Below are 24,558 nucleotides of genomic sequence, written 5' to 3'. Positions count from 1 at the left end.
GGTATTTGTACTTTACTTGAGTATTTCCAACTTAGAATACTTTTACTTCTACTCCACTACATCTCAGAGGCAAATATTGTACTTCACTACAATTATTTGAAAACTTTATAGTTACTAGTTACTTTTCAGATGTAAATTATGATATAATGAAACATACATTAACCACTTTAGCCCTATTTTATACATAGGCTATTTGAAAATAGCAGATCTACAAGCTCACAACGCGTCGCATCGCGACGCGTTGTGAGCTTGTAGATCGGCTATTTTCAAATATTTAGTACTTTTACTTTTGCTACTTTAAATACATTTTGATGCCAATACTTTTGTACTTTTATCCAAGTAAATTTAAAATTTTGGATTTTTACTTGTAACAGAGTATTTTTATATTGTAGTATTGATACTTTTACTTAAGTAAAGAATTTGAGTACTTTTTCCACCACTGTGTGTGTGTGTGTGTGTGTGCGTGTGTGTGTGTGTGTGTGTGTGCGCGCGCGCGCTACCATGTGTGTATCTTGTGTACCCTCCTGTGTGTGCCCTCTTGGTAGCTTTGAATGGCTGCCTTGACTCGAGATGAGTCACAGTAGACAGTCGCCAGTTCGGTAATTAGATGTTTACTGTGTTTAGGCCCACGGACTATAATGAGGTTCAGAGCTGTGGATTCCTGGTTAAATTAGCAGGTGATAATATGGGAGCCAAGAGAAATGAGCTGAAGACAGACTATAGCGCTGTTTTCCTCGATGATTGCACCTCATCAAGATCTCTTCCACTCGGGGCTGTTTCCCCCACTGCAGAGCGGCACCATCATACTGTATGTCACAGTGTAGACAGTACAATTTCACGTCACAATATTAGCTACAATGAAATCATTTAACCCATTAAGACCTGGAACTGTGTCATTTTTAGATTTGAGCTAAAACGCATCATTTTACACTTTGGGCTATTCAAAAATAGCAGATCTACAAGCTCATAGCGCGGCACCGAGTGCCGCGCTACGAGCTTGTAGATCTGCTATTTTTGAAAAATCGTGAAAATGTGTGCAAATCTTTGAATATATATATTTTTAAAGCGAACATTTTTAACTCAAATCTTTGCTTCTGGGGGGTTCCTGGAACAAGATATTTTGATGGGGGTACGCGGTCAAATACATATCATTTTGGGGGTCCTTGACATGAAAAAGATGGAACACCACTGATATAGAAACATATGTTTTTCAGAAAAGTTGAGATTCAGGAGACATGTAGAATCGGCTTCAGGTCTCAATGGGTTAATTAAGCAATCATTGGTTCAGCGTAACATAACAATTAAAATGCATTCTGAACATTTATTGTAAAAGCATCAATGCAGCTCAAAAGAAAAATTATAACATCGTTGATGTGACTATGTAGGTATTGGTTTAAGGCTGTGTTGTCGGAAATTAAACAGGCAGCAATGTGATTATAATGGCCTTGTTTTAACATGTATTCTATCTGTATGTTGGCGGCGCTAACGCTGACAATATTGCGCAATACGCTATAGGTTTTAAATGTCTACTCCAATTTCCTTTTAAATAAAAAAAGCTGGATGCAAGTGGTTAATGAGCCAAAAGCCTGTTTGAATAAGAAGGCACTGTAACAATCTCTGCCCCAATTAACACGCCTTGGTTTTTAAATATTCCTTTTGTGTGAGCCTTAAACACACATGAAGATTCACAAAACGGTCACGTTGAAAATTTAATAGGCTTCCACAGTGATTTTCTTCATTTATTTAACCCATTCTGACCGGGAACGCATCTGTGTCATTTTAAGATTTCTTTGGCTATGCCACGCTATGAGCTTGTAGATCTGCTAATTTTTTTTAAATCGTGAACATTTGTGAAAATATTTGAATATATTATTTTTTAAAGGGAACATTTTTTACTCAAATCTTTGCTTCTGGGGGTCCCTGGCACAAAATATTTTGAGATGGAGGTCCGTGGCAAAATATATATAATTTTGGGGGTCCTTGACATGAAAAACTTTGAGAACCACTGATATAGAAACATACCTTTTTCAAAAGACTGTTGTCGCTTTAAAAAATATATATATTCAAAGATTTGCACAAATGTTCAGGATATTTCAAAAATAACAGATCTACAAGCTCATAGCGCGGCACTCGGTGCCGCGCTATGAGCTTGTAGATCTGCTATTTTTGAATAGCCAAAGTGTAAAATTAATGTTTTTTTTGTCAAAAAATGACAGATGCGTTCCAGGTCTTAATGGGTTAAAATGTTGTGCCCCCCCCCCCATATTTCCCTTTTAGAAAGCTAGAAAATGTGGTGAGGGGAGTATAGGCTCCATAAATACTAGACTCTAATTCCTTGGCAACAGCTCAGATTGCCACAGACAGACTAGGGGGAGAGCGTTAGCTCCTCAACCCTGCTAGCAAACACAGGCCCGAGCCCTTGTTGTGCCTCACTGCTTTTCAGAATAAATATCCCCACGGAAAATACAGTGGAGGAGGAAAAAGAGATATTCATGTGAATAACTCTTTGTTCCATCAAAGATGCACAAGGATTGAGGAACACTTGTGTTTCTTCCCTATCTACTTTGCTGCTCTCTCTCTCTCTCTCTCTCTCTCTCTGTCTGTCTCTCTCTATGTCAGTCTGTCTCTGTCTCTCTATGTCGGTCTGTCTCTCTCTCTCTATGTCGGTGTGTCTCTCTCTCTCTATGTCGGTGTGTGTCTCTCTCTCTATGTCGGTGTGTCTCTCTCTCTCTATGTCGGTCTCTCTCTCTCTCTCTCTCTCTCTCTCTCTCTCTCTCTCTCTCTCTCTCTCTCTCTCTCTCTCTCTCTCTCTCTCTCTCTCTCTCTCTCTCTCTCTCTCTCTCTCTCTCTCTCTCTCTCTCTCTCTCTCTCTCCCCCTCCCCCTCTCCCTGTCCCTCCTCCCTCTCTTCCTGTGTCTCTCATCCTCTCTCTCTCTTGTACACTGTGTGTGTGTTTTAGTATTCATACAGACGTTTGGATTTGAGTGACAGTTTCTCCCGAGACTGAGCGTGAGCGGCTGAGTCGTCTCATCTGCATTTTGCATACCGGAGAAAAAAACAGAGAACAGAAAGCATCAGCGGGCAGGCAGGCACCGCGTGTGTCTGTATACGCTGTATGTGTGTGTGTGTGTCTGCGTCTGCGTCCGCGTGTGTGTGTGTGTGTGTGTGTGTGTGTGTGTGTGTGTGTGTGTGTGTGTGTGTGTGTGTGTGTGTGTGTGTGTGTTGCCTGTTGTTTGGCTCTGGCAGCTTCACTGGCCCCGGCGCCGTGGCTCTGTGATGTTTAACTCTTTAAGACCGGGAACGCGCCTGTGTGTCATTTTCTTTAGATTTCGTCGGGCTATTCAAAAATAGCAGATCTACAAGCTCGTAGCGCGGCTCGAGCTTGTAGATCTGCTATTTTTGGGGGGAAAAAACGGACATTTGTAACTCAAATCTTTGCTTCTGGTTCGTCTGGAACTAAATATTTTTTACAAATGTTCGCTTTAAAAAATATATAATCCAAGATTTTGCCACGAAATGTCACGATATTTAAAAAATAGCAGATCTACAAGCTCGTAGCGCGGCACTCGGTGCCGCGCTACGAGCTTGTAGATCTGCTATTTTTCAATAGCCCAAATAAATCTAAAAAAATGACGCACAGATGCGTTCCCGGTCTCAACGGGTTAAAGGACGTTTCAAGGTCACCGTTTCGACAGGGTGCAATGGAGGCCTTTCCCTCGCTGACTCCCTCCCGGCGTATTAAACATTTATGTATTTCTGTAACCGGATGAATTATAGATCGAAACAACGCAACTGAAACATGCTACAAAGTGGCACCATTGAGGTTGGATAATAGACATATTTAGGGTACACACACAACCCATGCTTTCCAACGTATAAGCCTTCCCAGCACGGCCACGGTTTCAACACATCCAACGGCAACTTAAACAGTCCCCACTGTTAGTGTGTGATATTATACATAGCGAGAGATGGAGAGGATGGGGGGTCCCAGTGTGGAGCATGGTGGAGAGACACAAGAGGTCCGTTTAGAAATCAATTGCGTGGAGTTTGCATGTTCTGCCCGTGTCCCCTAGGGGTAGTACCCTCATATAAACATGCTGTAATCCTGGTCTCTCTATACTGCCTCCCCCTGGTCAGCCGGGGGCGCCTGATGGAGGGGAAAGGAACTGGTTGGAATAACGTGTTCCTTCCACGCGCTATGTCCAACCGGTGAAACTCTCCCCTTGTAAGGTGATAAGAAACGGCTTGTTAGCTCTCATGCATTGAAGGAGGCGTGAGCTCGGCTCTAGGCTCTCCCTAGGGCTGGCAGAGGGAGTGTAGCGCCCAGGATTACTTAGATAATTGGCACTGGGTGGAAAAAAAAGGGTTACAAAAATCGTGGGATAAAAATGTATATCAATTGTGACCAGCTGATTCATAAAGATAGGGATCTCTTGGTGAAGAAGATCATATAATTGTAGAACTGACAGAACCCTTTCCCCACTTCTATATGAAAGGAAAAGCTGTATCCTCATGGATTATTCGAAAACAAGCAAGTGGTAAGTACCAGATACCACCTGACTATTTGCTCTTGTCACTCACTTTGTGCGTGCGTGTGTGTGTGTGTGTGTGTGTGTGTGTGTGTGTGTGTGTGTGTGTGTGTGTGTGCGTGTGCGTGTGCGTGTGTGTGTGCGTGTGCGTGTGCATGTGTGTGTGTGTGTGTGTGTGTAGTCAGCAGTCGGTCCCATCAGCAGCTATCGACAGTAGTTTGAGATTGTAATATTGATAGTGAAGGCAGTTGTCCCATAAGGGATGTGTATTCTAGCAGTAAATGCATATTCCCATCAAATTGACTGGAACATTCCCCTTCCTGCAAGCATAACTAGATGGAAATGGAGGAAATGTGACTTCAGATGCTTATCAAGACTGATAAACGTCAGCGGCGGGCTCGAAAGGCACCCGTCAAGTCGGTATCAGGGGAGAGAGCGAGCGAGCGCGGAAAGCGAGCGAGAGGGAAAGACAAAGAGAGAGAGAGAGAGAGAGAGAGAGAGAGAGAGAGAGAGAGAGAGAGAGAGAGAAAATGGGAACGATATAGTGAGATAGATCTACTCTATCTCACAGATGCACGACACCCCGCCGCGCGCTGTCGAACTTAAACGCCGTTCCAGAATTTTCTATGGCAATCACAGCCCCCGCCTTTTTTTCTATACGTACACACGTTGCCTCAACTGGCACATGCCACGGTATATGAGCATAGATAGTCTCCTGCGGGCATTTTCAATTACTCCGCACTGTAAGGGCTGGTGGGGGGGATTAATCTGCTCGTTTGAATGCGCGCCACACTCGACGGTTTAGTTGCTATGCCGCAGGCCTATCTGTTTAGCTCGTGCAAGTGTACATTTAGGCTTTTGTTTCTTATTACTCTCCTCTCTTCTTCTTCTCCTTGCTGCAGTATGGAAGCCATTTAGGATTGCACCAGTCTGTCATTAACCCTTTAAGACCGGGAACGCATCTGTGTAATTTTTTGATTTGAGCTAAAAAAAGCATTATTTTACACTTTGGGCTATTCAAAAATAGCAGATATACAAGCTCATAGCGCGGCACCGAGTGCCGCGCTATGAGCTTGTAGATCTGCTATTTTTTGAAAAATCAAGAAAATGTGTGCAAATTAATATATTTATGTTCTTTTAAAGCGAACATTTTTAACTAAAATCTTTGCTTCTGGGGGGTCCCTGGAACAAAATAGTTTGAGATGGGGGGTCCACGGCCAAATACATATCATTTTGGGGGTCCTTGACGTGAAAAGGTTTGAGCAACACTGATATAAAAACCTAAGTTTTTCAGAAAACTGTTGTGATTTTAGAAGACATTTGTAGAATCGGCTTCAGGTCTGAATGGGTTAAGTTGCACTGGAAACCGATTTTCACAGAAGATGCGTATCAGCATAAAATTCATTCTCCATGTTTCCACTGGTGTAAAGTAACTTTGTCGCAGGTTTTACACGATGATTGATACCGTTTAGTTATGAAAATATCAGCACACTCACGATCAAAAGGGAAATATTCCCAGCAACTGCTGCATTGACATTGACTCCACATACAGTAAGGTGATTGATAACTGTATCTGTATTATACGAATACTTGAAAATCATCCTTGGAGCATGAAAGATATATTACATGTATGTTGCTGTTATCCCTCATAGGAATGGTGTGGCCATGAGGCTAGTAGATGTCTAGATAGATGTACTGTTGTTGTTCAGCTAGTCCCCCAACAGTGAATTAGCCGTGTTCTTTCCATCTGCTGTAGTTCCTAGTTATTCAGCGTTTCCATCAAACTATTTACTCATTTAGAAATATGGAGGACGGCTGTCCTTTGCTCTTGCAGCTATTCGATTATGAGCTCCGGTTCAGGGCTGAATCAATAACCGAATTAGCTCCAAGACCCCCACACACACACACGCGCACAGACACATACACACACACACAACACACATGGTTACACACACACACACACACACACACACACACACACAGCACCTTGGGATCTGGAATGAATTCTCAAGTACAGCAGTTGGTTAGTGTCTATGTGATTTAGCTCTCTGTCTCCGCTGCAAGGCATGCACGTGCACACACACACACACACACACACCCACCCACCCACCCACCCACCCACCCACACACACACACACACACACACACACACACACACACACACACACACACACACACACACACACACACACACACACACACACACACACACCCCACCCACCCACACACACACACACACACACACACACACACACACACACACACACACACACACACACACACACGCACGCACGCACGCACGCGCGCACACACACACACGCACGCGCACACACGCGCGTGCGCAGAGGCTGTGTGTAAGATTTAGCTGATGGGGAAACAGTGATTAGATTAGGAGGAGCTCTGCCTCTGCTCAGCAACCTCTGCCCGTGTGTGTGTGTACTTGTATATATGTGTGTGTGTGTGTGTGTGTGTGTGTGTGTGTGTGTGTGTGTGTGTGTGTGTGTGTGTGTGTGTGTGTGCGTGCGTGTGTGTTCGGGTATCCGTCCTTATCCCGACACATCTTTGCTGTGCTTTAGGTTTTGCTCTTGCACTTATAATACAGTGCAGGCAGGATGTTTGTACCACTTTAAGAACTTGTTCTAAAACAGCTTTACATTTCTCCTCTGCAGGCCGCACCCCGGCTTTAATTAAAACTCTGTGAAAAGGTTGTGAAGATTGAGGATGAATGGGAAGAGTTTCGTGTTTCCTTTTTTCAACTGTTCCAGTGAAATAGACTTAGCACCTGCTTGAACGGAGGTTGTTCTAGTCGGGAATTCTACATCAGTCCACAAGGCCGTTTTCTCAGGTGTACCTAACGACCTATACAGTAGGATCAGGTGTACCTAACTACGTATACAGTATGATCGCAGCAAACAGGAATGTAGTTAGTTTTAGCACAGTGGTGGAAAAAGTACTCGAGCGTTTTGCTTAAGTAAAAGTATCAATACTGCAATGTAGAAATACTCTGTTACAAGTTAAAGTTCGGAATTCAAAATTTACTTGAGTATAAGTACAAACGTATTGGTATCAAAATGTACCTAAAGTACCAAAAGTAAAAGTACTAAAATGTTTGAAAATAGCCGATCTACAAGCTCACAACGCGTCGCGATGCGACGCGTTGGGAGCTTGTAGATAGGCTATTTTCAAACAGCCGAGGTATACAATAGGGCTAAAGTGGTTAATGTGTGTTTTATAATGTAATCATTTATATCTGCAAAGTAACTGTAGTAACTTAAGTTTTCAAATAATTGTAGTGGAGTAAAAAGTACAACATTTGCCTCTGAGATGTAGTGGAGTAGAAGTAAAAAGTACTGAAAATTGGAAATACTCCACTAAAGTAAAAAAAAAACAACTCAAAATTGTACTTAAGTGCAGTACTTGAGTAAATGCTCTTAGTTTACATTACACCACTGGTTGTAGCTATAGTCTGCAAAACAGTGAGATGACACTGTTTTGTTGAATTGCTACTTTATACTCTGACCCGATTTACAAGGGGACACATGGTCCATGTGTATTCATACTAGTGTGTTGCATGTGTTAGAGCACATATATCCCATTAAGACCTGGAACTGTGTCATTTTTAGATTTGAGCTAAAAAGCATTATTTTACACTTTGGGCTATTCAAAAATAGCAGATATACAAGCTCGTAGCGCGGCACCGAGTGCCGCGCTACGAGCTTGTAGATCTGCTATTTTTGAAAAATCTTGAAAATGTGTGCAAATCTTTGAATATAATATATTTTTTAAAGCGAACATTTGTAACTCAAATCTTTGCGTCTGGGGGGGGTCCCTGGAACAACATATTTTGGTGGGGGGTCCGCGGCCAAATACATATCATTTTGGGGGTCCTTGACATGAAAAAGATTGAGCACCGCTGATATAGAAACATAGGTTTTTCAGAAAAGTTGAGATTTAGGAGACATGTAGAATCGGCTTCAGGTCTCAATGGGATATAGGAGGAGAACAGGCAAAGGCTCTCAAAGTGGCGCTCGCTACGCGCAGGTGCGAGGCTCTGCTCTCAGCTCTCTGCCAGCTACTTGTGGAGGCCGTGTCCTCACTCACGACACCTGGCGCTGACTCCAAAGGAACACGCCCTGCCTCTCCTCTCCTCCTCCTGCTGTCTGTCTTCTCTTTACGTTTGTTTTGTCCAACCCCCGGTCGTCTGTTCCCAGACGGATTACGTTTTTAACCCATTGAGACCTGAAGCCGATTCTACATGTCTCCTAAATCTCAACAGTATTCTCAAATACGTATGTTTCTATATCAGTGGTGCTCAATCTTTTTCATGTCAAGGACCCCCAAGATTATATGTATTTGGCCGTGGACCCCCATCAAAATATCTTGTTCCAGGGACCCCCCAGAAGCAAAGATTTGAGTTCAAAATGTTCGCTTTAAAAATATATATATTCAAAGATTTGCACACATTTTCACGATTTTTCAAATATAGCAGATCTACAAGCTCGTAGCGCGGCACCAGAGCTTGTATATCTGCTATTTTGGAATAGCCAAAAGTGTACAATAATGCTTTTTAGCTCAAATCCAAAAATGAGACAGTTCCAGGTCTTGAACGACTTCAACTCACTTCAACCCCTAGAAATGCAGAAAGCAGATCCACCAGACCACACCCGGCCTGCCCGGGGTTATGGATGGAGGAAATGCATTGATGTAATAATAATGCTAGTTGAGTTAGAAAGGATGACGCCGCAATGTCACTTACGGTCACCCCCCAGAGACACAATCAGTCCAACCACACATAAACACAGTGGTGGAAAGTAACTAAGTACATTTACTTAAGTACTGTACTTTTTTTTTTTTTTTGTACTTTACTTGAGTATTTCCAATTTCCAATACTTTTGCTTCTACTCCACTACATCTCAGAGGCAAATATTGTACTTTTACTCCACTACAATTATCTGAAAACTTTAGTTACTGGTTACTTTGTCGATTTTGATTATTATTACAAAACATACATGAACTACTTCAGCCCTATATACAGTACATTTCGGCCAAATGAAAATAGGCGATATACAAGCTCACAATGTGTCGCATTGCAACTCATTGTGAGCTTGTAGATCGGCTATTTTCAAAAGATTTGTATTCATTTGAAAACTTGAAAAGTCATTGAATGTCAATGTGTGTATGTAATGGGAAAAAACGTAAGAGAGAGAGAGAGAGATGGAGGAAGGTTAGGAAATGGAGCCTTAACATTTCAAGTGCATGTAGAGAGTGGAAATGGAACTGCAAGGGTCCATGATTTTGCTGTCCATGAGAGATATAGCATAGACTCTCTCCATCTCTAAACCGATATCTTCTCACACACACACACACACACACACACACACACACACACACACACACACACACACACACACACACACACATATAGATATAGGTATAGACTTCTCTAAAAACCTTTTTAAACACTTTGATGACATTTAATTGAAGAGGGAATCCCACGAAGGCTTTAGCCCCCGTTTTTTAATCCACCGTGAAGCCCTCGCTAAAACATGACAGTGATCGTGGCCCGGCCTGTCAGGCCCAGGGGATTACAGCCGGGACATGTAGTGATACACAGTCAAGTCATCTCACTGATTTGACTTAGCTGGGTGCCTGACTGGGTACTGGTTGCTTCCAGCAGCTCTCTGGCACTGAGTGAGCGCTCGCCTGCCTGCATGTATGGGGGCTGTCTGTCTGTCGGTTGGGAATTTGATGCAGTTCAAGGGGTGAAGGCTAGAGTCGCGGCCGGCGCTACAGGGTTGAGATTGGAGTTGGGGGGGGACTAGGGGGGGACTGGGGGTTAGGGTTGCCAGATCTGCTTGTTATAATATCCCCGCAAGATTTGTATTTGAAAATAGCCGATCTACAAGCTCACAACGCGTCGCATCGCGACGCGTTGTGAGCTTGTAGATCGGCTAATGTATATGTTAAAGGAGGAGTTCACCCAAAAAAGGACTTATTTTATATCCATTGCACGCCCCATGAAGCCTTGAATTCATGGATTTATTTTTGTTTTTGTCGCATTCCTAAGCCAACAATTTGATGACCATGTGTATTTCCGGTAGGAGACACAAACAATCTACTTTGTGTCTCCTACCGGATGCATTAGTCGGTAGGAGACGAGAATCAATCTATTAGCTTAGGAATGCAACAAAAACAAAAACAAATCCATGAATTCAAGGCTTCATGGGGTGTGCAATTGATAGAAAATAAGTCATTTTTTGGGTGAACTACTCCTTTAAAGTGCTCATGTGGCCCATACTCGCTTCTTTTGGGGCTGGTTATCCTAGACCTGGTTGCTTGTTTCTCTCACAGAATCTGGCAACACTGACTGTGGGGGGGGCAGTCAGTCAGTCAGGTAACGAATGGGAGCTGGGAGCACGGGGGAAATGGAACCTGAGAGGGAAAGAGAGGGAGAGAAATGAGGGACGGTGACTTGGGCTGACAGGCAAAGGCAAGGCAAGGGGCCTCCCAATTCCCAGACCGACCGGACCCCAGGCCCCCTTATAGTGCTAGTGCAAGCCTTCAGCCAAGCAAGCAAGCAAGCAAAGCTATAGGCAGGTGTCCAGCTGGTCTCACACCCCCACAGGGGAGGAGGAGGGACCCGCGGGCCGCGGAGCACCACAAGTCACTGGAGCCGCACAAATTGAAGTGTCATCTCCAGAGTCAAGATGCTCACCAATTTTCTGCATGCGTTGGTGCAGGGCTGGAACGCAGCCAGTGGACAAATGGCTCCGGCTTTCTCTACTCCGCCTACAGTTTGGCTGAGCAAAGGGGGACTGCGGTGTGTGTGTGTGCGTGTCTGTGTGTGTGTGTGTGTGTGTGTGTGTGTGTGTGTGTTTGGAGGGATGGGGGGTGGGGTGGGGGGGGTCTTTGTCATGCAGACTGTTCAGTCTTTTGACTGCCTATATGAATGTAGAATAAAGTGATAAAGTATAAAAGCTGACTCGAATCCAATGATGTGTCACTTAGACGAAGATGCTGGAACAAATTCATAATCTTGGGTAATAAAAGCCTTCCATGCTGCTCGTCCTTTGTGAGTCTCAAATGAGACAGAACAGTACCGTATAGGAATTTTAATTGTAGAACATGGCTCTCTGTGTGTATGCTACACAGTAAAAAACACACTCAGCGTTAATGTATTATCCATTTGTAACCCAGAGAGTGTACAAATATCACCGAATGGATTTTTAACATCGATTTTGGTCCATTTTGTTTCATTTGTACACTCTCTTCTGTTTTAACCCATGAAGACCGGGAACGCATCTGTGTTATATGTCATTTTTTAGATTTGAGCTAAAAAGCATTATTTTACACTTTGGCTATTCAAAAATAGCAGATCTACAAGCTCATAGCGCGGCACCGAGTGCCGCGCTAAGAGCTTGTAGATCTGCTATTTTTGAAAAAAATAGAAAATGTGTGCAAATCTTTCAATATATATATTTTTAAGGCGAACATTTGTAACTCAAATCTTTGCTTCTGGGGGGTCCCTGGAACAAAATATTTTGAGTAATTCATGTACATTTTGGGGTCAACATAAGTTTTTTCAAGAAACTGTTATAGGATTTAGAAGACATTTTGTAGAATTTGAACATCAGGCCTTAATGTTTTAAACGAACACAACACACAGGTTTTTTCCCTGTTTAAGAGCCAGGCTTGCCTCTCTCTCTCTCTAGTATACATGTTTTAAAGTCAATAGAAGGTATCTCTCTATAAAGAGCCCGTCTGACTTTCCCCCCCTCTGGCAATTAGAGGCAGCAGCGGTACCCTGTCATCTCATGACCTCTGACTCCATGTAAGTGTGCGTGGATTACCCAAGGGCCCCGAGAAGAGAAGGGGGGGTTGGGGTGTGTGTGTGTGCGTGTGTGTGTGTGTGTGTGTGTGTGTGTGTGTGTGCGTGTGTGTGTGCGTGTGTGAAATTTGTATCGATCCTGCAGAAACACACAAGCATCACAGGAGAAGAGAGAGAGAGAGAGAGAGAGAGAGAGAGAGAGAGAGAGAGAGAGAGAGAGAGAGAGAGAGAGAGAGAGAGAGACAGATGCAAAAAAGAAAAGAGAGAAAAAAAAGTCAAGCCAAAGTGAAATGAAAAATTGCTTCCGCAGACGTCTGGTGAGGTCTGGAACATTTATTATTCTGAGTCACACAGAGGAAGGAGAGGCAGCGGAGGAGAGAGAGAGAGAGAGAGAGAGAGAGAGAGAGAGAGAGAGAGAGAGAGAGAGGAGGGAGAGGAGCAGGGAGAATCCATTTGGTAAAGTAGATGCGGATCGATGAGGGTGGAGGCAGGCCGGCCAGAGTGCATGGAGGGAGGAGGCGTGTGCGTGCGTGTGTTGTGTTAATACGTATGTATGCAAGTGTGTGTGTGCGTGTGTGTGTGTGTGTGTGTCTGTGAATGCCTGGGAGTGTGTATGCGGGCTGTACGTTTTTGCGTTGGTGTGTGGCTGCGCACGCATGTGTGTGTGTGTGCAGTGTACGTGAGCTGCTGTGTATGTATGTATGTGTGTGTGTGTGTGTGTGTGTCTGCTGCATGCGGGCAAGAGGTGTCCCAGATTACTTTCCCTGATTGATCCGGGCACAGCATCTGTCTGACCTGCAGGACGTTTCAGAGCCCGGAAGACACTGGGCGAGGGAGGGAGAGAAAGACAGAGAGAGAGAGAGAGAGAGAGGAGCAGGAAAGAAAGAAAGAGAAAGGAAAATAAAAATCAATAGAGCAGACAGCATTAAGGGAACTTCTGTGGCATGGAGTTCAGATAGTAAAGTGGTATTAATCTCTTTGTGTCTCCGTGGTTTGATAGTTTCTCACCGTGGCGTGACTTGTGGAAGGAGTTTGGAATGAGTTTAGTGAGCGGTGGGTTTTGGACCCGTAAGACAGAAGAACACGGGGTCACGGTGTCGACTCACGCGTCAAAAAATCATTTCACCGAAGCGGTCTCTCTATATACACTAAAAATCCAGAGTTTCAATTGAACTCGTAGGGCGTACGAAGACAAAGAAATTGTACAATTGCACACTCTCATAGTTGCAAATGGTTGAATGAACATTGAGGATTTGACTGTGTAGTGCAGTGGTTCTCAAACTTTTTCATGACAAGGACCCCCAAATTGACACTTATTAGCCCGCGGACCCCCATTTGAAAAGATATGCCAGGGACCCACATAAGAGAAGATTTTTTACAGCTCTAGCAGTGATTCTCAACCATTTTGATTTCAAGGACCCCCAGTTTGACATGCAATAGAGGCTATACGGACCCCCATTTAATGGCATTTCTATCTCTGGGACCCCAATTTATATTGTAAAATCAATGTTAATTTAACTCTCAGAGTTACAGACCCATAAGGGTCCATTTGGTTCCTAACTATCCATCATTTAGCTGGGGACCCCCTGGAACTCCCTCAAGGACCCCCTGGGGGTCCCCGGACCCCACTTTGAGAACCAACGGTGTAGTGTACTACAGTATTACAGTACAGTGTTCATTTAAATCAGAGTTGAGCCAATACTCTGGATTTTACTGTTAGCTGATGTGAATTTATGTGAATTATTATTTTTTTTAATGCTTTTTCACACCACTATATAATCACCCTCTTCATCTTACTGGCTATATCCTGGAGTTGGTAGAGCCAGATTTGAACAACGGATTAAAACAAGGTGACTAAGACGTTGAAGTAAGCGTCCGTAAGTCGTGACTCTAACAAGCATTACCTTTTAGAACACCATAAAAAGTCAAAGTAATCCGTGGCAGCTCTTTAAGACACATAAAGGGCCCTTATATATTGCGTGCTGCCTTACCCAACATTTTAAAATAGTTCAACTAACCGATCAGTACATCGACACGTTGTGAGCTTGCAAGATACTGTTACTGCACGCCAGTGGTTCTCAACATGGGGTCCGGGGACCCACGGGGGTCCTTGTGGGGTTGGGGTTCCAGGAGGTCCAGAGCTTAAGTGATTGATAGTGTGGAGCCAAATGGACCCCCAATACGCATCCGTAACTCAGAGAGCATTCAAACAGAACCAAACGAACCCATTTGGTTTTGTTTTGTACACTTATCAGAATTGAATTATAGCACTAATGATTTTTACAGGGTAGTTTGGAGTCCCAGAGATTTAATTTAATAAAAAAAAATCATATCAAATGCAGATCAAACTGGGGGTCCTTGAAATTACAAAGTTTGAGAGTCACTGCTCGCCCGTCATTGAAAATGTGTGTTGCACCATAGAGTTCCTCCTCTGCAGTCTGCGGTCCTCTCCATCCATCCTGCAGTGCCAAAGTCAGGTCACAATTTATGGTCTATCTATCTATGCTCTGTAGGAGCTGGGAGGAGAGGAGAGTGAGGGGGAGGGGGGGGGGGTGTAATAGGGTGGCATGGGGCCAGTAATAAAGGTGGTAGTTTTTATGGTGTCACAATGGCAGAGGAGTGGGGAGGGGGGGGGGGAAAGGAAACGAGCAAGGTGTGCAAAGGGACAGGAAATTAAATCACTTCTCAGTCACGTAAGTTTGACCATGTAAAGGTTGACTTTACAAGGCTGTGTGTGTGTGAGAGAGAGAGAGAGAGAGAGAGAGAGAGAGAGAGAGAGAGAGAGAGAGAGAGAGAGAGAGAGAGAGAGAGAGAGAGAGAGAGAGAGAGAGAGACACAGGTACTGGCTCATATAATATATAGCTCATATATAGCACAGAGTGCCACGCTATGAACTTGTAGATCTACTATTTTTGAAAAATCATGACATTTTGTCTAAATCTTTGAATATATATTTTTTTAAAGTGAAAATGTGTAAAATATGTTGTTCCAGGGACCCCAAGAAGCAAAAATATGAGTTACACACGCTTGTTTAAAATATATATATATATATAAAAGATTTGCACACATTTTCACGAAAAAAGATGTTCAGAAATAATAACACATCTACAGTACAAGCTCATACATATGCGGCTACGAGCTTGTATATCTGACATTTTTGAACAACCAAAGAAATCTAAAATGACAGAGATGCGTTCCCGGATTGAACCCTTTAAGACCTGAAGCCGATTCTACATGTCTCCTAAATCCCAACAGTTTCGGTGCCGCGCTACGAGCTTGTATATCTGCTATTTTTGAATAGCCCAAAGTGTAAAATAATGCTTTTTAGCTCAAATCTAAAAATGACACAGTTCCAGGTCTTAATGGGTTAAGCCATGAATTTGCCTGTCTGTGGCACGCGGCAGGCTGTCAGAACACAGCCATGTACTGTACACAGTATACTGTATATACACTACTGTGTCTCTGTAGGCAGGACACGCAACGCACAGCAGCACGTCTCCTATTTAAACTGCACTACCCAGAAAACCACTGGCGGGGAGCCCGAGGAGACAGGAAGCACTTTGTGGCATCAAATATTAATGGCCGCTATAGAGTGTATTGATTATATAATAAGTCTCCCCCCAGCATCTGAGCGCCCGACTGAAATGTATTCCCTGAATAATTGAAGTTGCATCCGTGAGCAGGGTTCTTCTTCATCCCAATGGTTTGTGAATGTAATTGCATCTGCGTCTGTATTCTGGTGGTTATTCGAGATTTTTATCAGCACAGCGCGCACATGTGTGTTCATGTGATAACCTCCTAGACAGAGAGGAAATGAAGAAAGATGATGTACCGTGTGTGTGTAGAGCGTGTGTGTGTGTGTGCAGGGTTGCCAGTTCTGCTTATTAAAATTTCCCCCCGCAAGATTTTATTTGAAAATAGCAGATCTACAAGCTCACAACGCGTCGCATCGCGACGCGTTGTGAGCTTGTAGATCGGCTATTTTCAAATAGCTGATGTATATGTTTAAAGTGCTCATGTGGGCCCATAGTCGCTTCTTTTGGGGCTGGTTTTCCTAGACCTGGTTGCTTGTTTCTCTCACAGAATCTGGCAACACTGTGTGTGTGTGTGTGTGTGTGTGTGTTTGAGAATATGCGTGCGTTATGCTGCCACACTGTGTGTGTGTGTGTGTGTGTGTGTGTGTATGTATGCGTGCATGCCTGTTGTGAGTGTTCACGTGCGTCTGTGTGTATCACGCAGTTAGTGAATGGTTGAGCACCGAGTTTTGAACATAGCGTTTCATGGGAAAATGGAACGCAGAGACTCGTAAACACACTTTGTGCGTTAAAACGTAATTTTCCTCTCGCCGACATCACGCTCCTTTTGCCACTGCTCGTTATAGCTGTTTTTGAAATGGAAACAAACCCATATGCATCTGCTTGCTATGCTTCCTGCATTTGTATCGCCATATTTTTTCAAACATGCTACACAATAACACTGCGCTGTCTGCTTGCTGCGGCACACCATTGCGTTGTTTTTTTTGTTGCACTGACACAAGTACCGTATGTAGTCGATCTGCAGAATGGGTGAAATAAAAATACAATGCTTTTGTTGTTGTTTCACCTCATGCCTAACGTTTCCTTTTTTCAGGGTTAGATTTTCCAAGTGACATTTTTAACCCATTTAAGGCCTGCAGGTTCCGATTCGGCGATTCTACAAAATGTCTTCTAAATCCGTTTTTTTTTTAAACACTGAAGTTGCTATAATATCAGTGGTGCTCAAACTTTTTCATGTCAAGGACCCCCAAAATGATATGTATTTTGGTCGTGGACCCCAATCTCAAGATATTTTTGTTCCAGGGACCCCTCAGAAGCAAAGATTTTCGTTACAAATGTTTGCTTTAAAAATATATATATTCAAATATTTGCACAAATGTTCGAGATTTTCCAAAAAATAGCAGATCTACAAGCTCATAGCGCGGCACTCGGTGCCGCGATATGAGCTTGTATATCTGCTATTTTTGAATAGCCAAACTGACACAGTATGCGTTCCCGGAAATGAATGGGTGAAAGTCAATGAAAAACAGCGTCCAGGTGTATTACTGTATGTGGGCTATATATAGTCCTCTGCCCTCTGCAGTAAAATGAATATTGGTCCAGCAATAGACTACTATTATTCGCACAGCGGCCATTTTGGCGTTATGTCATACTGAGGGAGTGGTAAACGAAGCCCCCAACCCATCACAGGGTGGCTCCTGTGTGAATATTATGGTCGATATCTGGTGGCTTCACGTTGTAGCCCTGTCCCTATGGGTTGGGTTCAATTTGCTGGGGGGGGGGGGTGTAAATCCATGCTACTGCTTTTGATATCCCCCCCTTCTCCTCTGGTCATATTTTTTTTTATCACCAGTGGGGATATATTTTATACCCCTGCTTCTGGTCAGTCTGATGTTTGATATTCATGGTTGATAAATTTAATAATTTTACTTAAATATATGGTAACAACATTAACCCTGGTGTCCCTATTAGGTGGTTAACCCGTTCAATCCCGGAACGCATCTGTGTAACCACTTAAACCATTATTTTATACTTTGGCTAATATTTGAATATATATATTATTTTTAAAAGAAACTTTTTTTTTACTCAAATCCTTGCTTCTGGGGGTCCCTGGAACAAAGATGGGGTCGGCGGCCAAATACACATAATTTTGGGGGTCCTTGACATGAAAAGGTTTGTGAACCACTGATTATAGTAACAATAGTTTAGCAACAAAGACATTTTGTAGAATCGGCCTCAGGGCTAAATGGGTTAAGAACCGACCCCCTCAAACTGAACCCTGTATAGGTTACAATCCAGCTCACACCTGTTAATGCCTACTTTAACACTGAGGTGATCGAAGCACACTAAAAGCTGGGCAAAATACGGCTGAAAAAATGTAGCATTCTTATGGGCAACAATATGACCCCGCATTGGGACTTTCATTACATCACAGTATGTGTGTTGGCATCATATACATCCAGTTTGGCCATGTTATATATATATATATATTCTGTACAGTATACGGTAACCCTTCGGCCTTCACACAGACTAAAACAAAGGTGGCAAAAAGTTGGACAAATAAATAATTTAATAGAAAATAAAAAGAATGGCAGCATACAAAAGGTGGCTAAAGGTGGACAAATAAATAATGAAATAAAAAATAAAAAGAATAGCACCCGAACAAAGGTGGCCATAAAGGTGGACAAATAAATAAATAAATAAAAATACAAGAATAGCACCGCTGTATTTTCACACAGTACTGTATATAACCTGTCAGCAGAGGACACGGCACTCTGAAACCTCTCTTTTCACTTAACCCATTGAGACCGGGAACTCATCTCTCTCTGTCACTTTAGATTTCTTTGGGCTATTCAAAAATAGCAGATATACAAGCTCATAGCGCGGCACCGAGTGCCGCGCTATGAGCTTGTAGATCTGCTATTTTTGAAAAATCGTGAAAATTTGTGCAAATCTTTGAATATATCTTTTTTTAAAGCGAAACTTTGTAAAATATTTTGTTCCAAGGCCCAGAAGGAAAGATTTGAGTTAAAAATGTTCGCTTTAAAAAAAAAATGTCATAAGATTTGCACACGTTTTCATGATTTTTCAAAAAAGTAAAGCTCAAGCTATGAGCTTTTACATATGCTATTTTTTAATCTAAAAATGACACACGTGCTGCGTTCCCGGTCTTAATGGGTTAACCTCCCTGCCCTTCCGTATCCCGCTCTTCCTTTTCGGCGCTGACAGTTCACTCTCATTTAGACCCCCATTATGCATTCTACCTTAAGTTTACAAGACACATTGACAACGGAACATGGCCCGAGTCTCGCTCCCTCTCTCTCTCCCTCCTCCGTCTTTGTTCTCCTTCCGCCATCTCTGTCTCTCCCCCTCTCCCTTTGAAGTCTTGGAAGTATCTTCTTCACCCATTACTCAACCCTTCGTCTCTTCTCTTCCTTCGCTCCTCTCTCCTCTCCGTCTGATCTCTCGCTCCCCCCCCCTCTGTCTCTGTGAAGGAGTAAACGAACGCAGAGGTCAGCCCCTTCCTCTCGGTCTCCTCTCCCGGCTAAATTGGCTGCTCATAGTGGCTCTCCAGCCGCGGCTACGGGGCTGTTTGAGCCCTTGCTCAGGAGAGAGCCAGAGAACAGACTTCCTCCTCATTTGTGGTGCTTTCTGTCTCAACAACCAGCGGCTTGTTTACCCACAGAGAATGAGAGGGAAACCCTCATTATAAACTCTGCCAAGGTCACTTTAGTCGCCGCATCCAGTCTGCCTAGCATGGTACTGCAGAGACACACACACGCGCACACACACGCGCACACACACACACACACACACACACACACACACAGAGTTAGTGCAGCTCTCGGTGAAGCTGCTGAAATGATGGACACTTAAGGCTACTAGTACTGTATATATTAAGAACGGTACACAGAAGAAATAGACAGTACCTTTACTGCTGCTAGTATCGTGGCCATTGTATGCAATATCTTTGTCCATCAGTTTGACTAATCCTGTTTTTATTAGAATGTTAAGCTCGACAATAAAAAAAAGGACATCAATGAAAAAGTGAATTCAATATATTAAATGCAATAATGCCAAGAAATGTATCTTGGCCGAGGTTTACTAAACAAACAACGAAAAGAAAAAGCCACCCATCTTTGTTTTCGTGTGACCGCTGGGGGTTACTACCAAGGTGTCTGCTGTATCAAAGCTCGGGCGACTTTGTACTTTGTAGGGGTGACATGAAAGCTGAGGCAAAGCAGAAGGCACTTCAAGGTTTTTACATTTATTTTAACCACTTTCAACCTGGCAGCCTTATTTTAGGCTGAAATAGCACAAAGTGTAAAATAAGGCATAAGTGGTTAATCGGCTATTCACAAGAGCCGTAAATCCAACAACAGGCCGGAAGGAAGTGGACTCCACTGGAGGAGGTTCCACTTCCCTCCGGTACTTGATTTGCCGTTATAGTCACCATTCGCAATGCAAAGTCGGCGGGGCTTTTCTGTAATGAACCAACCGCCCTCACACCTCCCTCGACCAGTGGTGGGAAAAGTACTCAAATGTTTTACTTAAGTAAAAGTATCAATACTGCAATGTAGAAGTACTCTGTTGCAAGTAAAAGTCCGGAATTCAAAATTTACTTGAGTAAAAGAACAAAAGTATTGGTATCCAAATGTACTTGAAGTACCAAAAGTAAAAGTACTAAAATGTTTGAAAATAGCATATCTACAAGCTCACAACGCGTCGCATCGCGACGCGTTGTGAGCTTGTAGATCTGCTATTTTCAAATAGCCTATGTATAAAATAAGGCTAAAGTGGTAAATGTGTGTTTTATAATGTAATAATGTATATCTGCAAAGTAACTAGTAACTAAAGTTTTCAAATAATTGTAGTGGAGTAAAAGTACAATATTTGCCTCTGAGATGTAGTGGAGTAGAAGTAAAAGTATTAGAAATTGGATATACTCAAGTAAAGTACAAATACTCCAAAAGTGTACTTAAGTACAGTACTTAAGTAAATATACTTAGTTACTTTCCACCACTGCCCTCGACCCTGACCCCTCCGCCCCCCACCCCCCCCTCAAATACCCCCCTCTGTAAAGTGAGTGTGTGTAATGTTGACCAATGGGCCGTGCGTCCCTCCCCTCCCCCCTCCCTGTGCTGTGCTCCGTAGGGGTCGACAGAGACACAGTGGCGTCAGGCAGAGCTCCCACAGCTCCAGGGCTGGGCAGAGAAGGGACTGCTGACACAGCCAAAGATGGTAAGAGAGACCGACGACCGCTTGCACACCACGCCCAAATGGATGGCTCCAGCCATCTTACACACACCATGAAGTAATATGATCTGATACTGTACTGTGCACACACACACACACACACACACAGACACACACACGCACACACACACACACACAGACGCATGCACACACACACACACACAAAACAGCCTATTTCTATACTGTGTATGTGTGTGTGTGCGTTGGAGGTTGATGCTGCTGACTGAGACAGCTGGAGGGTGATGATGGCCGCGACGGACCCCCCCATCTCAAATATGTTTTTCCAGCGACCCCCCAGAAGCAAAGATTTGAGTCACAAATGTTCGCTTTACATTACATTACAGTCATTTAGCAGACGCTTTTATCCAAAGCGACTTACAATAAGTGCATTCAACATAGGTAGGGAACGAAACTACTAATCACCAGAAGTCTTAAGTGCATTTCCTGCAAAAACAAGCAACCAAGAGTATACCTAGCGCTAAGGTAAAAGTGCTATATATCAGCTACCTACTTTCTTAAACAGATGAGACAAAATAGCAAAATCAAATGAGCACGAGCTAATACAAAAAGTGTATCGACTAAACAAGATACAATAAAACAGTACAACAATAAAACAAGAGTTCGTAGAACTAGTTAACAACAAGTAAGCCAGACAAAGAGGAAGGGTAGTGTTTCCAAAAAATATATATATTCAAAGATTTGCACAAATGTTCACGATTATTCAAAAAATAGCAGATCTACAAGCTATTAGCTTTGTATATCTGCTATTTTTGAATAGCTTAAGTATAAAAGGTTAAAATTATCGTGACGCTATATTAACACATTTTGTTAGGGTGATGGGGTGATGTTGATGGAACGAGTGTAGAGAGGATTTTGTGCAGAGAAAAGCAGGTATTCTTCTCCTGTTCCATTCAGATGGTAAATAGTAGAACTTTGAAGCAAGTATAAAAAGCAAGAACAAAGCTAACCCTATATAGCGCTAGCGGGAGAGAAAAATAAATAACAGCAAATAAAGGATAAGATATGTCTCACAATTGAAAGGCTTAGTGGATTAAAATATAAAAAAAAGTTAAGGAAAACTGTTACAAATCAATAATGCTCGGGAACGCGCTACGCCCAAGGGCATCTCTAATGAAGCATTCCATTCCTCAACCTTCAATCTCCAGACGCATGCATGGCCCTTTGAGGTTTTTCTTTATTCTCTCTCTCTCTCTTTCTCTCTCTTTATTTATAAGCTACTAAAATCCCAGAGGCAGATCCCTCTTATGAACTCTATACCTCTGTTTCAGTTAAGGACATTCCAACTCGTCATTCTCAACATGCTGGGTTTGAGAAGGACGGTCGGTTAGCTTAGCGTTCTGTTAGCATTTTTACTTTCGAGGCTATAGCTATAGCGATCTCTCGCAAATTCAGCTTTAGCTTCTAACAAAGGATTGCCAACGTTAGCGTCAGAGCCTCAACGCTGGTCAGTTCTGTCCACTAGTACAGTGGTTCTCAACCAGTGGTCCGGGGACCCCCTCAAGTGGTCCTTGTGGGGGTTCCAGGTGGTCCCCAGCTAAATGATGGAAGAGTTGGTAACCAAATGGACCCTTATAAGTCTTTAACCCTTGAGAGTGTAAAATGAAACCGAATGGACCCTTACGGGTCCATTTGGTTTCATTTTACGCTCTCAAGAGTAAAATTATTGTTTAACATCTGCATTACATTACATTACATTACAGTCATTTAGCAGACGCTTTTATCCAAAGCGACTTACAATAAGTGCATTCAACATAGGTAGGGAACGAAACTACTAATCACCAGAAGTCTTAAGTGCATTTCCTGTAAAAACAAGCAACCAAGAGTATACCTAGGGCTAAGGTAAAAGTGCAATATATCAGCTACCTACTTTCTTAAACAGATGAGATAAAATAGTCAAATCAAATGAGCACGAGCTAATAGATACAATACAACAATACAACAATAGTTCCTACAGCTAGTTAACAACAAGTAGGCCAGGCAAAGAGGAAGGGTAGTGTTTCCTGAAGAGGTGGGTTTTCAGCCTGCGGCGAAAGATGGGCAGTGACTCTGCTGTCCCGACATCAGTGGGAAGTTCATTCCACCACTGTGGGGCCAGAACGGAAAAAAGTTGTGACCGTGTCGATACTTAATTTACAAGAAGGCTACACAATTACAAAATGTAGAAGAATTGTTATTTTGATCAACATTTGCCTCTTGTCTCTCCTATGGTACCAACATCAATACAGCATGGAATTGTGGACAAAATCGTATCCAACGATAACAAAATATTCTACGTTTTGGGTTTTCTGAGAGTCTAAATCTCATCAAACGGTGGTTCCGTGGCTCAAATGCCGAATAAATAATGGACCCTTGATATGAAAAGGGTTGAAAAACCACTGCACTAGTCAGTCAGTGTTATGTCTTGCGAGTAAAGAAAGAGCGTGCGTCTTGAGGGTGACTCGTGTTCCCTACAGCTAAACCAGAGATATGTTGCGTTCGTTGTGCCTAATCAGGAGGCATGCAGTGAGAGCCGTCCATATCGCCGGGGCTCCTCGGTAGGAGGGTAGGGGAGAGCCTGAGAGAGCCCACCACCAAAGCCGAGTGGTGCGCCGCTGAGCTTGCGCTAGCTTGCGCCTGGTGGGCTAGGCACGAGGAGAGGAAATATAATTGGCCGTCGGGAACTCGGCAGGTCCCTGTTAATTAGCGGTGGCCATTTTGGTGTGAAAAACTCCTCAGAAATGCGTCCCACGGAGTTGAAAGTCTCTCTGACAGAATGGAGCACAGCGGGGAACGTAAACAGATTTAATAAGGCCCTCTCCAATCAGGCTCTGCTAGGGCTAGATGCTTTATTATTCCCCTCTCTCTCTCTCTCTCTCTCTCTCTCTCTCTCTGTTGTGATAGTGATGAGTGAGTGAAGAAGGATACTGTCAAAAGAACAATTTGCATGCGGCTCTCATCTTGAGAGCTTTTAGACGGCTCCCTGTCTGTTTGTTTTCAGCTGTGGGCACAGGGCATTGTTCACTGTGCGCGGCGCGCGTTCTCCCAACTCACTGCGTGCGGATGCTACAGGAATGTGTCACTGTGTTGAGTGTGTGTGTGTGTGTGTGCGCGTGTGTGTGTGTGTGTGTGTGTGTGTGTGTGTGTGTGTGTGTGTGTGTGTGTGTGTGTGTGTGTGTGTGTGTGTGTGTGTGTGTGTGTGTGTGTGTGTGTGTGTGTGTGTGTGTGTGTGTGTGTGTGTGTGTGTGTGTGTGTGTGTGTGTGTGTGTTGTATTACTATACTTGCGAGGACCAAGTGTAGTAGAATTTGAAGAAATATACATTGTGAGGACCGTTTTCCTGGTCCTAACAAGACAAATAGTTGTTTTATAGTTAAAAAACATTTTTTAGAGATACGTTTATAATTACAAAAA

The 24,558-nt window shown here is 43.2% G+C and overlaps 1 protein-coding gene across 8 annotated transcripts in view; it reads left to right on the top strand.

Moving 5' to 3' along the window:
- Positions 1 to 24,558, top strand: part of elavl4 (ELAV like neuron-specific RNA binding protein 4) — a gene marked incomplete at both ends in the record, with an annotated part of 126,530 nt that overhangs the window by 26,747 nt on the left and 75,225 nt on the right. For 5 of the 8 annotated variants that reach the window (XM_084067021.1, XM_084067020.1, XM_084067023.1 and 2 more), the window contains one exon: positions 21,047 to 21,133. The exons of the other annotated variants lie outside the window; for them this stretch is intronic. In XM_084067021.1, coding sequence (XP_083923147.1) covers positions 21,047 to 21,133 — 87 coding nt within the window. The remainder of the gene's footprint in view (positions 1 to 21,046; positions 21,134 to 24,558) is intronic. 8 annotated transcript variants of the gene reach the window in all.

Source organism: Gymnoscopelus microlampas, assembly GCF_963454915.1.
Source record: "Gymnoscopelus microlampas genome assembly, chromosome: 9".
In the NCBI taxonomy this organism is placed as follows: Eukaryota; Metazoa; Chordata; class Actinopteri; order Myctophiformes; family Myctophidae; genus Gymnoscopelus; species Gymnoscopelus microlampas.
Note: the sequence above shows the minus strand (reverse complement) of the source record. Positions and strands in the feature narration are given on the sequence as shown.